The sequence below is a fragment of the Xiphias gladius genome, chromosome 17, assembly GCF_016859285.1.
Source record: "Xiphias gladius isolate SHS-SW01 ecotype Sanya breed wild chromosome 17, ASM1685928v1, whole genome shotgun sequence".
NCBI classification, from domain to species: domain Eukaryota; kingdom Metazoa; phylum Chordata; class Actinopteri; order Istiophoriformes; family Xiphiidae; genus Xiphias; species Xiphias gladius.
In genome coordinates, this window is record NC_053416.1 from 18,708,177 (window position 1) to 18,725,052 (window position 16,876).

The 16,876-nt window shown below is 40.4% G+C and overlaps 2 protein-coding genes across 3 annotated transcripts; one reads left to right on the top strand and one right to left on the bottom strand.

The window, feature by feature from the left end:
• Positions 1 to 2,706: 2,706 nt before the first annotated feature.
• On the top strand, positions 2,707 to 8,068 carry cnga2b (cyclic nucleotide gated channel subunit alpha 2b). Its single transcript, XM_040151080.1, has 6 exons — positions 2,707 to 2,807; positions 2,934 to 3,044; positions 4,269 to 4,445; positions 5,149 to 5,256; positions 5,389 to 5,495; positions 6,582 to 8,068. Exons 1-6 carry the CDS (start codon positions 2,707 to 2,709, stop codon positions 8,066 to 8,068), a joined length of 2,091 nt encoding a protein of 696 aa, XP_040007014.1.
• A 2,287-nt stretch (positions 8,069 to 10,355) lies between these two features.
• Positions 10,356 to 14,643, bottom strand: rraga (Ras-related GTP binding A). 2 transcript variants are annotated; one of them, XM_040151441.1, is made up of 10 exons: positions 14,512 to 14,643; positions 14,000 to 14,122; positions 12,941 to 13,040; positions 12,758 to 12,824; positions 12,420 to 12,642; positions 11,445 to 11,540; positions 11,240 to 11,362; positions 11,038 to 11,129; positions 10,822 to 10,937; positions 10,356 to 10,718 (listed from the first exon to the last, which is right to left on the bottom strand). In XM_040151441.1, the coding sequence occupies exons 2-10, from the start codon at positions 14,024 to 14,026 to the stop codon at positions 10,615 to 10,617; spliced, it is 948 nt and encodes a 315-aa protein (XP_040007375.1). In that variant the 5' UTR covers positions 14,027 to 14,122; positions 14,512 to 14,643; the 3' UTR covers positions 10,356 to 10,614. The 2 variants fall into 2 exon arrangements, with proteins under 2 accessions (XP_040007375.1, XP_040007374.1); XM_040151440.1 differs by having other exon boundaries at positions 14,439 to 14,574.
• Positions 14,644 to 16,876: the final 2,233 nt, after the last annotated feature.

Sequence of the window (16,876 nt, forward strand, 5' to 3'; positions counted from 1 at the left end):
AAAAGATACGTTTATTGCTGTTTGCGTTTCCCCTCCCTGCTGCTTTTGATTTATGACTGTTAAGTCTACCCAAGAGGAAATGCACCAAGACTGAGCCTAATAATTTTTCTAAGATTTCTACAAACACTTAAATGGACTTTAAACATGGAGTATACAGTGACAAAAAAGAGAGGGAGAATCTGAGTTTTAAGATATTTGTTTTCCATAATTATAAGATATTATATTTGATCTAGACTGTGTCTTGTTGGCTGTCAGTCATTGTTCACAGCCGTGATTTTCTTTACAGTCCATCAACAATCTTGTAGTACAACAGGGGATAGTGGTGGCAGATTGCAGTTTACTGTTCACTGGCCTGAATCTCAGTCAGATGTAAAGTCCTCCGGGCTCCGCTCCCCAAAGAGCTTCTCAGCAAGTCTCCAGTCCTCCAGTTTTGCCAAGGATCTGGTTAAAGATGAGACCGCCAGGCTCTGTCAGAGAGCTGGATGATGAGGAGGCTGCCTCCTCAGGCCTTCATCATGTGGATTTTCAGGCTCCATGTACATCAGAGAGTGTCTGTGTGGTGTTGGAGAAACAGTTTGGATTGATAAAGACAGCATCAAATCACAAACACCTTAGACCATTACAACTTATTCAAAAACCCAAACTCGTCCCTTAAATAAGTGATTTTTCTTCAAGCGAAGTTTAAACAGAGGAGAGATCGGACAACGACCCATCCAAGTCTCATATCCAAACTGGAAATAATCAGTGATTCAAATTCCCAGAATGAACACCAGGACAAGAGAATCAGTTACTATTAAGGAAATATTATGTAAATAGACTAATGTTACACAAAATATCAAGCCAGCAGCGGTGGAAGAGGTATTCAGATCCTTCACTTTAGTAAAAGTACCAATACAACAATGCACTGAAAAGTACCAACAACTATCTCTGTAGCAACTATTCTCCAGTGTAAGAGACAAGCAGAGGACAGGCCCTGCCAAGAGGTTGTCCCAGAAGACTCCCCAGTCTAAAGCTGACATCTGGGCTCTTAACCATTCAAAGATTTCCCCGCCCTGCATCCCCCATCCTGCCTAGATCCTGCATGTGATGTGCTCGGTCCATCAGAGGATAAGGTGTTTACGCACCTGGGGGGGGAGAGGGGAACATACTTCAAGAGGAAGCTCACAGAAAATGTTGCAAGAACAGGACTTGTGATTGCTTTTTTTTTTTAAGGAATGTTGGATGCAGTTTGATTTTTCCTCTTGTAACATCCACTGTGAGCACTGAGGATGGAATGGCCGGGAAAGAGCCGGTCTGGGTGTGTCTTTGTGAAGTCACCATAAGGAGTTTATTGGAATAACTGAAGGTAAAGAAAAGGTAAGAATAAAGATATGTGTGATCTGATGTACTTTTCCATGATTTACCTTTTTCTTTGACGCAAATCCGCATTTGCTCCTTTTGTTAAGAATGAAATTCAATTAAAAGTAATGGCCCTTTTGCAGAAATATATTCTTCTTCCTGTTTGGGTACGTAAAACTAAGATTCCTTTAATATTTACAGTACTGTGTGTTGCAAGTGAAATAAGCAGAAGCTTTGTTTTATAATCTATTATGTAAGTCAAATCAATATTTATTTGTCGCTGTAAAGAAAATGTCTTCTCACCATGTTACTAGAAATGATCAGAAATACCAAAAAAGGGTCTATAATTTCCTAGAAAGTTTCCTAGAAATTACTGTAATGTGGTATTAATTATAGGGGAAATAGGAATTTCCCTAGAAGAAAAGGCTCAGTATTTAAACCCAAATAAATATTTAAGAATGTTTTATTTATTATTGACAACTTTATTCTTCAGATATGTTGAATTGTTTGCTTGCCTGCAGACAAATATCAAGATTACACAAGCACTTAATTTTCATTAATGTTCTTTCTAGGAATCTTCCTTTGAAATGATTGGGAAATCTGGACCCATAGAATAAAGTGTTACCAAAATAGAGGTCCAACGGCTTTTTCAGTCCACTCTTACAGTAATAAGTAGTATAAAAAACAGTTTGTCTCTTTGCAGTTGAATCGATTTAAAAGTGAATCACCAGTTTTCGCAGCTGCTGGGTTAAATAACCCAGCAGCTATCGGCAGTTATAACACATACACCCTGGTTTCCTAAGTGATGCGGCTCCTGAGGGAGAGCAGCTGATTGGCTCACTGAGCCGCAGAGCTTCGGGCCGACTGTGTGTGTGTTTTCGTTAATGATACACCAATTAGTCACACAAAGGTAACAGTCGTCTAAACACCTCATCACCTGTCTGCGAGGAAGAGGGTGATAGTGTTTCCCTGCCCTCATAGTTTTGGGGGGGGGGGTGATACTCTTTGTGGTTGGAACTGGATTCTGCTTGAACTGCCACTACTTCAGAGCTGCATTTCAAACAATGCGTTATCTGCATGTAACTGCACTGAGTTTCTCCTCTCTTCTCAGTCACCACAGCAACCACCTGCTGTGTGACAGGCCAGTTAAGGGACTGTGGCAGACAGTCCCAGTTGTCCCCCCGTCCCCTGACTATAATTTGTCATACGCACCATAAGCACTGAGGCTGCCTGTAAACTAGAAACACTGTCCTCTCCTGCCACAGTGTCACTGTGTAAAAAAGTCAACCGCAAACATGTTCAGCACTCCCCGTCGCATCGAAAAAGGGAATTTAACGTGAGTTTTTATCCACGCTGTCAGATCTGAAGATGACGGGCCAGGTGGCTGAGAGAGGTCGGGCACCCCACAATCTGTCAGTCAAGACCACCTTGGAGGAGGAGATCGAGAGAGCGGAGAGTATTCTTAGCAGGTGACAGGAACAATTATCATGTACTTGTCTCAGAGGTTTGTTTGACAGAAGCAAACCCTGTGATTTGCACTAACGGGAAGGCTCGCATGTGCTTTCTGGTGTGTTTTTCACTCTTTTTCCCCCCAGAGTTCCATCTGTCTGTGATGACACATCCTCAGAGCTACAAAGAGTCGCTGCTCTCGACTCTCACGGAGGCAGCTCCAGAAATTCTTTTCAAAGGAGCGGAGCTATCTCAAGGTAAACCTCCCTCACAAGGGCTTTCAGAAACTGACTGATTAGACTGATTGTGTCGCTTGTTTTACGCAGAAAATAACACTGATGCATTATTATTTCGAGCAAAGGTCGTCTGGCTTTTTAAAAGTAGCCCACAAGTGTTTCTTCAGACAGTTTCAAATTCGTACAGAAAATGTTTTGTTCAAGTCTTTTTAAGGTGGTTAAAAGTCAACGTAATGTACACACTGGATTCAAGCTCACATAAACCTTGATGACCAAAATGTTGTAGCAGGATCATGAAACCAGGGAAAAGCATGTTTTCATCTTATCCTGTCATTTTGTAAAACTTCTTGTTGTACTTTAAGTTGCTTGTTTCCCAGAATCTTGACCAAAACAAAAAGTACAACAACGTGATGAAAACCAAGTTGTGATTCAAGACAGTTTATGAAAGCGTATGGACCAAAATTCTCTTGCCCTGTGTGAAAAAGAGTATTTCTTCATTTGTTTATGAGTTTAAGACTCATTGGAGGATTAAACAATGTGTAGAAAATGTTAAATATTTAATAGCAAAGGCATATCAAAAACATATCTCAAATTTTACACACGGAGAATTTCCTGGATGCCAAGATAAAAGATCTTTTCTTCAAGGATATTTTTCCCAAATAGTTTAATATCTTAAAGCTTACTTGTATTACTTTAAACGTAACATGTCAATTAAATTGTGATTCCTTTGGTAGAATCATTTAACCCAGTGAGAATGTAGCCAAGCTAAATAGTACTGTTTTCTTAATATTTTCAATAAACCCGATTGCTTTCAGTCAAAAATACAATGTTGCAGATATATCTTACAGTCGTCTGTTATAGTTTTCTCATGAGAAAGACAGAAAGACATGCAAGACATGTAATTTTTTCATCACCCTTTGACTTGTTCCACTGGCTGGTTTTGTGCAAGATCTTCTAGCAGTGTCTTTTACGTAGCCTGGTGAGACTGCCAGTCCTCTCCCTGATGTTGATGTACATTTGTAACAATTCATTTGATTTTAATATGGTTCTGAATTATTATGCAGTGCCTTGAAGATGTGTGCCCTTTGTTTCACTGTGTTTGTTTCATGTATACTGGCCAGGTACTTTAACAGAACTGTCACAAGTTGTTGCCAAACTAAATTCCCAAAATTTTGAATGAAGCTGTGGTTCACACATGGTGTTTCATTTTTAAAGAGGGTGTGTGTTCCTTTATGTGTGTGTCAGACTGGTGCGCCTGGTGGTGAGACTGAGGGAATGGGCACACAGGAGTCTGCTGGAGGAGGAGGAGCGGCCAGACTCCTTCCTGGAGCGCTTCCGTGGCCCCGAGCTGAGAATGCCCCCCAGCCGCGTCAGCAACACACAACCAGACGCCAATGGCAACAATGCAAAAGGGCTCTTTACGTATGCCGGGCCACCACCCTGAACCATTATTATGCACTTTGATGAACACTACACTATATGCATTACACTGGTTGAGCACAAAAATAGAAAAAACAAAACACCGTCATGCAGTCCAGTACAATAGTCCTGTAATAAAATTACCATTGTGAAACGTATTTTTAAAAATTGTTTATACCAAACTTTTAAGGGTCACAGGGAACCGCACCAGCACACAAGGTTAGAGCATGTTTAAATTCAGGGTTCATGCATCCCAGAGGTCACAACAGAGTTACACTTGAGCAAATCAGACGGGCAGGGGTCTGGCCTCAGGGTAAAAAAATAAGCCAAGTGTCCCATTAGGTCACAGACAGGTCCTTTTGAAATAAAGGTTTTAGAAATAAAAAGGGGGGCACTTCAGCACTCAGAGTTGTTGATTCAACTCTGTGATAGTTTTAAGGCTGTAGTTTATGTTGCTGTGTATGTGATGAGCAATATACTAATATAATACAATAGAAGACAACATCACAAAGCCTTAAAAATGACTACAAACAAAACTGTTTAAATGATAGCATTTATTGTAGAGCTATTGTGTTGCATTGCTTCGTATCTTGCAGCTGCTTCTATTTTTCTGTATATCTTTGCAGTAATATGAACTACTTTATAGAAACAAAAGCCACAGTTGTGCCTGGGTGTATTATTTATATTATTCTCTCCATGCTCTCAGGAAAAAGTGGGATTTGTTTGTGGTGTCCCCATCTGATAACGCCTACTACCGTTGGTTGTTTGTCATCGCCACAGCTGTGCTGTACAACTGGTTCCTTGTTGTCGCAAGGTAATAACAGCACAGTCGTTATCAGTTTGGGCCCTGCAGCCTCCAGGGACTGGTGATGGATGCAGTGAACGGATGTGGTGTCCACCTCTTAGGCTGAAGCAGGAAATCACTTTTCTTTTCTTTTATCCATAGGGCATGCTTTGACAAGTTACAGGTGGGCAATTACATCTGCTGGCTGGTGTTAGACTACCTCTCTGACACTGTATACATTATGGACACTTGCGTCCGACTTCGCACAGGTAACTCGCCTCTGTCCTCTTGACAGTTTGTTGAAAAATGTGACAATCCTGTCGCAGTTGACACAGTATATGTCACTTTCTGCCCATAACCGAAAGATTCAGTGTTTGGCAACATTTGAAATGCTATTACAACACAATGTAGAATGATTCCTCTCAGCATCATACAACTGGTATGATTTATGTTTGCAAAGATTCTCGGTCCTCCAGTTCACAGGGTATCCAAAAGCACTAAGTCAAAGGCAACTGGACCTAACGCAAGTCATTATATTTGTTTGTATTTAATATTAATTAAGCCAGGTGAGGTGAGTCTGTGATTAAACTACTTTGTCATTCGGGTCTATTGGTAAGGACAACAGAACATGTGAGCGAGCACAAACAATGTTTAAAGCTGCATTATATAATCATTTTTCTTCTGGAGAGAGCAGAAAAGACTGTAAACACAACACTGACATATTATCACCTTTAAAGTGTTAACAAATACTTGCCTATTTACACATCCAGCAGGCACAGGGCCACATTAGAATTTATTTTGAGTCGTGTTTCTGGCCACATGACAATTGTAAGTCTGATACTCACTCTCCTTTTGTTCTTTTTTGGTTTCAACAACTCCTGAGGGAATATCGGACAGTTAAGCTGCTACACGCTCCGCTCACCAGCTAGTCGCCCATTTTTTCTGTCTGCTGTTGGGTGCTGGGCAGGTAGTGAAGAGTAGGGTCATCAGAGATTTTTTACTGAAATCAGGTGCCTGCTGCTGGGTAAATGGGTAAATGAGAGGAGTGACTCTGAATCGAACAGTAAAGGTGCAGGAGAGAAAACAATGAGCTAAAAGATGCTAAAATGTTCCTTAGAGAGTCAGGTGATAAATCTCTGGAAGTTTGTCGCTAAAGGTCAAACACCCATTATATTCAACATTGTACTGTGATCCAATGTTAGTGAAAAAATTTCGATTAGAGCAGCTTTTAAGTTTTTTCATCCACAGTTCAGCTTCATGTCATGACATGAACTGATTTTACAAAAAACACAGTAGTGAGCTAAGATGAGGCATCACCTCTCAACTGAATTTGTGCTCTATTCATCTTTTCTCAGGGTTCCTGGAACAAGGTTTGCTGGTGAAGGACCATGCCAAGCTAAGAGACAGCTACGTCCGTACATTGCAGTTCAAGCTGGACGTGGTGTCCATCCTCCCCACTGACCTGGCCTACATCTCCACCGGCATCCACACACCACAGCTCAGGTTTAATCGTCTGCTGCGTTTCCCACGCATGTTTGAATTCTTTGACCGCACAGAGACACGCACCAACTACCCCAACATCTTCCGCATCTGCAACTTGGTACTTTACATCCTGGTCATCATTCACTGGAATGCTTGCATCTACTACGCTATATCCAAGTCTTTGGGACTTGGATCAGACACTTGGGTGTTCCCAAACATCTCCAAACCTGAGTATTCTTCCCTGACTCGGAGTTATGTCTACTGTCTGTACTGGTCGACTCTTACACTTACCACCATTGGAGAGATGCCTGCACCTGTGCGAGATGAAGAGTACCTATTTGTGGTCTTTGACTTTCTTGTTGGGGTGCTGATCTTTGCCACAATTGTTGGAAATGTTGGCTCTATGATTGCCAACATGAATGCTACCCGTGCTGAGTTTCAAGCCCGGATTGATGCCATCAAACACTACATGCACTTCCGCAAAGTCAGCAAAGAACTGGAGACGCGTGTCATTAAATGGTTTGACTACCTCTGGACCAACAAGAAAACAGTAGATGAGCAGGAGGTGCTAAAGAACTTGCCCAACAAACTGCGGGCTGAGATTGCTATTAATGTACACCTCGAGACCCTAAAGAAAGTGCGCATTTTTCAAGACTGTGAGGCAGGGCTGCTGGTGGAGCTCGTGCTCAAACTACGACCACAGGTCTTCAGTCCAGGGGACTACATCTGCAGAAAAGGGGACATAGGTAAGGAGATGTATATCATTAAGGAGGGGAAGCTGGCTGTGGTGGCTGATGACGGGGTCACACAGTACGCTCTCCTCACCGCCGGCAGCTGCTTCGGGGAAATCAGCATTCTGAACATAAAAGGCAGTAAAATGGGAAATCGCCGGACAGCCAACATCCGCAGCTTGGGCTACTCTGATCTGTTCTGCCTCTCTAAGGATGACTTGATGGAGGCAGTGACCGAGTATCCGGATGCTAAGACTGTGCTAGAGGAGAGGGGCCGGGAGATCCTGATGAAGGAAGGTCTGTTGGATGAGAATGTAGAGAGTGGCGGGCTGCAGAAAGAGGACACAGAGGAGAAGGTGGAGAGGCTGGAGTCCTCTCTGGACACCCTTCAGACTCGCTTTGCCCGTCTACTCAGCGAATACACACACACTCAGCAACGGCTGAAGCAGCGTATCACTCTATTGGAGCGGCAGCTGAATCAAATGGACTGCGGCGCAGGTGCAAACCATGACATGGATGCACACGCAGAGTTGGTCAGTGAAACAGACCCGGTGTCTGTTGCCCACACAGATGGATCTCCACAGCAGAATAATGTGCAAATAGAGGAAAAGAAAAGCCCAACATCATAACATTAACTGTCTCACCAAGGAGATTTTATATATCCTGAAATACTTTGATTCAGACTCATTAAGAGTATAGAAAAACCTCAACACCTCTTTTTATCTTCCATTGTGAGCAATTTTTTTTCAGTTTAGCTGAGTGTAAAGAGATATCAGCATGTCAATAAACATGAAAAGAAAGCTGGTGACACTGCTATGCCCATGCATTCTTTGAGTTCTTGACTGTGCCAAAACCAGTGAGTTGAATGTGTTTAAATTACTTCCTGCAATATGCTAAATCAAGGTATGGAGAAAAAAAAAGAAAAACTAGGGTACATCACAAACCTGCAAGTGAAGTTTAAATATTACTTTTTCAAAAACAAAGGGCAATTATAGACTAAAAAGCTCTGAAAATTGCTGGTTGTTGTAGTTTCTGGGTCACTTGTAAACATCTTGTGTTCGGTTGCATCAGCTGAGGGATTCAGATCTCTTGACATATATCCTGCTCTGGCCTTGTACACCTCGTCTCTTGCTGCCTCTCCTGAGAAAAACGTCCAAGGAGAGATGGTAGAAGGTGATTTGCTGGGTTCACATACACAAACACGATTATTTTCCAGTGTCCTTATTTTCAATGTTCGATCTGAATCAGATATACTATGATGATTATCATAACAATCTTTTGATATTTTCTTCCCAACTTTGGCTTTTGTGGGACATTCAAGGTGTTGATTCTGTTTTTCAGTTGTGCTGTAAATGGGCTTTGTTTCATAAATATTTCAAATATTTGCTAGAAAATTTACTTCGCCAGTCTTAGACTATTAAAATGACTAAGCTGCTTTGTATTTGTATACATTTAGTTGCTCCGATTTCTATTACACACACCCATTCTCACCCATGAGGGACTGGGGATTTTCCAGTTATTCAGCCTCTACATTCCAGGATACAAGTCAACCACATGAGCAGTTACGATAAGCGCAACTGGAACAATGCCTCTGCAGCAGAGCTGGCTATAATAAAGAGGTGGGAGGTAATGAGTGCATATCCCTCCGCATCCCCTGAAGGAGTGGGTGGGATGAAGTGTAATGGACAAATCTCCACAAATCAGAGAAATCGTCCTAACTTAGTCAGATATGTGTTGTGGCTGTCTGGGCTCAATATATTGTTGGATATGTCGGCCTTGATATAAAAGTGGAATTTACTTGTATTCAGCTGTCAAATTGAGGGACAAAAACAAAATATTTTCCACCAGTCTCAGCAGTGCATTTGTAATTTACAGCTATTGCTTACCTTGCCAAAACGCTGAAGAAATGCAGCGCTCTGTGATTTAAACAGCACAGCAACAGCTCAGTTTGAGTGTTTCAGGGGTAATCCACTGTGATACATATTGTTAAACAATGGATTCAACAGATGGATGCAAAAAAAAGTTTGTTAGCAGTTCAGTGAGATTTGGTAAGCACCGATGACATGTATTTCTGTGCATCGATCAGAGTTTAGCAACATTAAATCAGACTCTGAGGACAGGTGTCCAGCTGTTTGATCACTGTCGATCAAATGTGTTCGAACCAATCCCACACAGTCCTGATGACGCAGATTAGCGGAGTTGTTGGGTGTCAAACTCTATATATAAAACCTTGAGATGTTTATAATCGTCATTGTTGCTTATGTAGTCATAAATATTGACTGTTATAGACAAACACTTACAAACAATTTTACATTTTGAAGCAAAGTTTCCAGGGGATTTAAGAGCCAATTCATTTATACCAACACAGGAGGTCAAAATTCACTTTCCATTACATGCAGCTGTCTGTCATGGTAAAGTCACTGAAATGAACTCCACTCAGCTTGCTCAACAGGTGCACCGCACAGTCCTGTCAAGCTCCAACCCCCTACCACATCAAACTTTTACCACCATATGTCGGGTACAGGACAACTGGTGCAGAGTGTCAATAGGGCTTTATGTGCACAGACATTGCAGTGAATAACATCAACCTTCTCTGAGCAGGATAGTTTTTACAGGAAGTAACTATGTACCAATATGTATATCTGTTTATAACATATGTACCAAAAATATGCTGTTTTTGTAAATGCTGATCGAGCGGTGAGCATTGTCAAAATATAAAAGCAGAAAAAACACATTCCATATATTTTTCTGAATATAACTATATTGTTTGTACTTTCAAAATGTAGCAGCTCGCAAACTACATCTGAAAATCAAATCTGGAGATAACACCCCCCGATAGCAGGGACTCATGCAGTGCAGGAAATGAATGTATCTTGTATGTGTATGACAAAGTGTGACAGCAAAGGTAGCCCCCTCCATACTAAACACAACTATTCGTTTTTCTTTAATACGTCAAGTTAGCACAAATATTTCAACAGAATGCATCACTGTTCAAGACACTGTAGAAATTAGAAGAAAATATGATTTCTCCCGTAATAACTGTGATTGAATGTGAAGATATAGAGGAAACTGTGCAGGGCTGCTCATATGTATCGGGGAGCTGGAAGACCACATCATGCCGCCTGTGGTCTGTGGACTGATTGGCTGAGAGTGTCCACTGGGACAAATGCGCCGGCTAGCGCATTCGCATGTGCAGGCTATGCTTAGGTCCATCCACCCGCTCCAACTTCTCAAAGTGTTTCCTAGCATTACGGATATTGATGAGAGTGGCTGCAGATGCTAGAAAATAAAGATATGGTTTACCATCATTATTATTATTATTGTGTTGATTTGGTTTCTTAATCATACACTCAAGGCAGAGAAAGGCATCTTCACTACTTACGAATGGACGGGTCTGACATGATAACCATGACATATGTGTTGGAGGTGAAGACATCAATGAAGGCCGCAAAGTTGGAGTTCCTCACTTCCATGCTTTGGAAAGAGGCTGCAAGTTTACTGGAATAAAACATTTAAAAAAAAAAAATCAGAAACATCGTAAATATATGCAGCAGGTGATGTGCGCAGTGAAGGTGATGTTTTTGCAGAGTGAACCTACCTACAGCTGAGTTTGAACTGTTTGATAATGTTACTGATCTTCTCAAACCGATGAGCATCACGCTGCTCTTTGCACTGATAATGGGAGATCACCTGCATTTACAAAACACCGTGCAAGATTAACGAACAAAAAATGACTTTCATTAGCAGATCCAGATGTTCCGCCCAGACACTGTCGCACCAGAGAAAGTGGTTGCTCTTACCAGGAAGGTGGCTCTCTCAAACAGAAGAACTTCATCCGCCTCAATGATCTGTGCAAAATTTCTCAGGTTCGTCTCCAGCTGCTGGACATTTGGGATGAGCTGGTACACTATGCTAGACCAGGCCTGCAAAGACATTGAAAAATGTTTCTTAGACTATCAACCATATCAGCTAACAGTTCAATATACAGCCAGCCAGATTCACAACCTTATACAGGGTTTCGTCCCAGATCGATGTCCTGAAGCATGTGCAAGCCAAAGGTCTGGACAGTCTCTTCAGATCTTCCTCACGCTCCTTAAAGATCTGTAAAGACAGTTAACACAGTAAAGTCAGTAGGTCACAGGAAACCGTGTTAGGGAGGCAATTAGCTTTCTGTATTCTCCTGCAGTCCAACATAAAAAATACATGAATACATAAACTATACAGAAATGTGTCTATAGAAGTGTAAAGTATTTTATTTTTTAAGAATAATGTCAGTTAATTATAATTAACATTACTTGTAATTATATTAATAATAACTTCATCTCTTACTATCACCTTGAGAATTATTGTCTCTCAAAACTTATTTATCTCTCTATATTGCTTCTACTTTTTTGTGCCAAGTAATATTCATTCTGCATCTTCCCCTAAAAACAAAGACTAAGCTACTAAATAATTGCAGACGCTAAAACAATTTAGCATATTTAAAACTTTGTCATTGTCATTATCCGATGCACATGTGTAGTTGTCAGTAGCCTTGACAGCTGTTATATTATAGGAATAATATTATGGGATACTTATTATGGGATAGATAGTGTGACACTGATTTTTGCTCATAAAGTCCTGACTGTTATTTGTATGTAGCAAAGAATTACCTTTGAGCCTTTAAGATAAAAATATCATAAATAGGTCAAACATCACATTATTTTCATGCAGCTAACAAATCAGTCTCATTTATTTATGCTTATTTTCACAGGGACAAGCATCAGTTTTGGCTAAAATTACCACGATATACTTTTACAATTGAGATACAGAATATTGATACAATAAGAAAATATTACAATTAACATGCGCCAAAGGACAGTAGCAGCAAGGTTTCTGGTGGCAGTGTGGACATGACATGACAAAGACAGCAACAATGCGCATGTGACAGTGGAACAGCATTACGGATGAATGATTTCTAACATGTCAGGTAAAACTCACCAAATCTCTCTGGTCTTCCTGTACCAGGTCCATTTTGTGCACGAGGCAGAACACTTTGGCATCAGGAGAGTTCTGCAGGATGGCTTCCAGACACGACTGGTAGTAATGCATGTCTTTCTCCAGCTCACGACTCTCAACATCAAATACATAAATAAGCACCTCTACATTTCTGAAAATGTTGTCACGCTGGCTGGTGAAGTAGTTCTCCATGAACGTGTCTTGTCTGATGAGTGGAGAAGCATATAACAGTTTTAACAGGGGGTTTTCAGATTAGGTACAACACTGTGAATTGTCAAATCTGGTCCAAGGAAGGCAAATAACAGAGAAATGTACTTTACCCTCCACAGTCCCATAGGTTTAGAACAAGATTGCCAAGAAACCGCACATGGGAGTGCTCCACGTCAACTACATTAAACGAAAGAATGACACGTTGTTTTTGTTTTTGTTTTAGATGAGATTAAAGTAACACCCAGCATCAAAAATGTATCTTCATCTAGCACCTTTCTTTTAAATGCTCTTACTTGTAGCTCCAAGGCGGCGTGTGTCTCGAGCTATGTAATTGGCAAAGATGATTGATCTCATACTGGTCTTTCCAGACCCACTTTTTCCCATCAGTAGCACCTGAAAACAACAGATTAAGACCATCAACCAAGTTGTCTATACTCTCTATTCGTGTGACTGGTAGTCAAAGAAATATTCAGACCCTTTACTTAAATAAAAACAGCAGATCTACAGTGCAAATATGCTCCATTAGAATGCACCATTTTAATTTTGTAGCTAGTGGAGAGGGAGCTCATTTCAACTGATTTGTAACTGTTTAATCTAAATCAATGTGTCATATTTTATTACCTGATTATGAGTTTTATTAATGGAATCATACTTGTCAGATAAATATTTGAAAACAAAAACAATGTAAACTTTCTTGTTTGGGTTTTTGTTTATTCTCTTTAAAATGTATCTTCCTACATAATGGTGTAAAATGTTGCTTCAAAGAATTCTCCACACTCCCATGAATATAATTTTGGGAGGAAAATACAAAATTTCTATTAACTAAATGATTTTAAATGAACTTAATTGATTTGCCAATAACAGATAAAGATGCTGACCCTTAAGAACACCAGGATCATCTATGATTATAATATGTTAACTCCTCCTCAGGCTATTGAAAGTTTAAAAATTTATTTAGAGACTGAAAATAATGAAGGATAATTTATGCTGAAAGTAGAAGAGTAGAGGAGAGAACTTTCCTACAATCTTATCCTGGCGAACTGGTGTGGTTGTGCAATCCCTTTGGCTCATGATTTATGTGTAATTGGGGAAAGATGTAAAATACTAAAATACCAAACACTGCATATCAATATTTACATTTCTGAATTACTATGGTGAGTATGACTACAGCCTCCGGAATTACTTTTAGGGCACAGGAAAATAGCTAAACGCTTAAAATTTGGAAGACTGGGCAAATGCATGAAATACTCATGTAAAGCACCTCAAAACTGTGTTTAAGTACAGCACTTGAGTAAATATACTTCACCACTGCTTGTGATGTTCAAAGAGCCAGTGGTTTACTCTTGCGTCACCTTTTTCTTCATTGCTGTGCTTGACATCCCCCTCAGCAGACACGGTGTAGAGTATTTCTGTGAGCCGCAGGTCAGGTGACTTCAGTCTGTGTCTGCAGCAGCTCTCCTCTTCCTCTCCTTCAGCTGCGGAGCAAAACACAAAATCTTTCACCTAGCTGCCACCTAGCTCTGCCGAGGCAGAAAACCCATGGGACTACAGAAGACACGTTTGCACGCGGACACGTCCAAATGTTAAACCAGTCATTAGCTTAGCAGACACAGAAGAATATATAAACATCTAACTACTGTTGCTAAAACTCTTTTCTCTGGTCCGGATAAACACCAACGCTAATGCTAACTTAGCAAGCACGACAGGCAGTAAAGATATATGTCAAGTAGCATAGCCAGGCTAAACGGCCAGCTAGCGGAGTTAAAATTCAGCGGTGTATCGTCTACTTACCCCGTTACTTATATTTAGGCAGTTTTAGACTACGGTTTTTACTTGTTTTTAAGAATACAGTTGTACACATTACTTGTTGGAAGCAGGCAGTGAAGTCAAGATCAGCTGCTTCCTGTTTACGCCAAAGTCACATGATGGTGAGTGGGGCTTTATGCCCCGAGTTTTGTCTCACAGCTCCCAGACGGACTTCCCCAGGTCATTCACAGATTAAATATTTAGGTCCAGGTTCAGGTTATAAACAAAAATCAAAGTTAGGGTTAGGACAATTGATAGGGTCTCCTGTTTGAGCGATTTTGGAAGTAGAGGTAAAAATGCCTAACAGACATTACACAGAGAAAGAAAAATTGTGGCGTCTTTCTCTCTTCCTCTTTGTAATGTTTAAATGGTTTTAGTTTTAGTAGACATTAGTACATTTGAATTTAGAATTTCATAATGGAAACATTTTTAAAATCGCGAGTATACTGCAATCAGGATAGTAGACCAATACAGTATGGGTAGTCGTGTCCACCATCCTTATAAAACTGATGATGTTGTCTAACTTTTTTTTTTTTCACTCAAGAATATGAAATTCACCCATTTGTGAAATAACTTTCACCTTTCGAAGACCAACCAGGGCCTGGGTGAGGGCCATAAGCTGGAACGTGTTGGTCTATTAATAAGGTTGTTTCTGGAGTACCTCTTCAGACTTTTTCTCTTCTCCACGCACCTTGGAAGTGCGTTAAGTTGTGCCAGCTTCAACGCATATTTCGCTCATAGGCTCATTTTTTTTCAACGGCGGGGTGCTTAATTTAAAAATTTTAATTTATTTTGAAAGGGTGCACAGGAAGTGTTACTATGCTATCACGCCTGTCTTGACGTTGGTATGAGACTCTCTCTCCGAACAAAACAAAGCTTTTATCAAACCATCTGGCGATTGATAATCATCACACATACAGTCATTACTTATAATAGCCACACTAATTCCATTTACATGTCGGTATTGTTAAATCTACAGAAATGAATATAGTGTTGCAGTTCCAGACGTGACCACCAGATGGCGAACAGTGAACAGTCATGATTCCATACACCCACGACCTCCGTCAAATGCGTGTTAAAAGGGCAGGACATAAGCAGACTACCACATCTGGAAAACACTTTCAAGGTTAAAAAAAAACTGTCCTCCCCACGAAATGCACTTAAATGCGGTGGATACTATAGAAATTTTGTATTTATTGCAAGGCTGTTGTAATAGAATGTATTTTTCCCACTGAAGAATATGGAGTTGTAGTTTCCCACCGTGACCACTAGAGGGCAATGAACACCTAATTTAATTAGAATAATAAAAGGTATTAGTAGTATATCATCAGTTAAGCAGAGAGGCTTCACTGTACAACCAGACCTCTCATGCCTTACAACAGTTAGCCTAACACATACACCAATCTTAAGTTAACCAAGTTATATTTACATACAGTACCATGTACACATGGTATGGTATGCGTATGTCTGATATACAGTATGGCTACATCTAAGGAGCAAAATATGCTGTTTGACCAATAGTCTGTCAAAGGAAGAGACCAGAGAAATAAATGATGTGCAGTAGTCTGCCAACATTGCAAGATTTCATGTACTTGCAATGATGTCACCTACTTTATCTATACTGTTTACTGGGGCTGTCATTGACTAAAGAAATTCTGTATATTAATGCAAAGGCTCTTGAAACCATGAAACACTTGAAAAACCAGATATGATAACAATCTTCCCATTGCCCTGAAGGGAATGCCAATGTCATCTCGCTCAGTAAGCATGGTTCAACTGACGAGAAGTCAGATTTTTCTTACACAGAAATGTACGTCTTTAAAGCCCACAGTGATAGATTAGCTCTGATTTCATCTGCATGCAGTGGAGCAGAAAATTCAAAGATTAATTTGAAGTAAGGACTTCACTAGAAGGGAACTATGATTACCGAGAGGGACACAGCAGCAACAGACAGAGGGCGTAGAGAGAGGGAGAGAAGAGAGAGAGAGAGAAAGCAGCTAATTTGGACCATTTGTCCCCTTTTGGTTGACGAGTGAATGAAAGATGTCACTTGCAATGCTGTGGTCAGAAATAATCTGCATTTGGGAATCTCACACGAAAAGCAAGGAGAGAGCATATTACATATTTAACTATTAGCGCCACATTTCTGCCAAACTATGAATGATTAATACTGACTGAACTTTTAATCGCAGCTGCTGAAGTGTGAGTATTTTATGTCAAGAATTAAGTATTTAATACTTGTGGTTCTCTGAGGACGATTACTGCATATATGGCATTTATTTTCTATTGGACACAAATAGTTCTCAATCTGGACTCTACTTAGAAATGTTGGTACCGGCATAATTTTGATTAATGATACCTTTTATCTCCTGTTCAGCCCGACAGTTTTAAGTGCCTATACTTCAACAGAAAAACACACTACT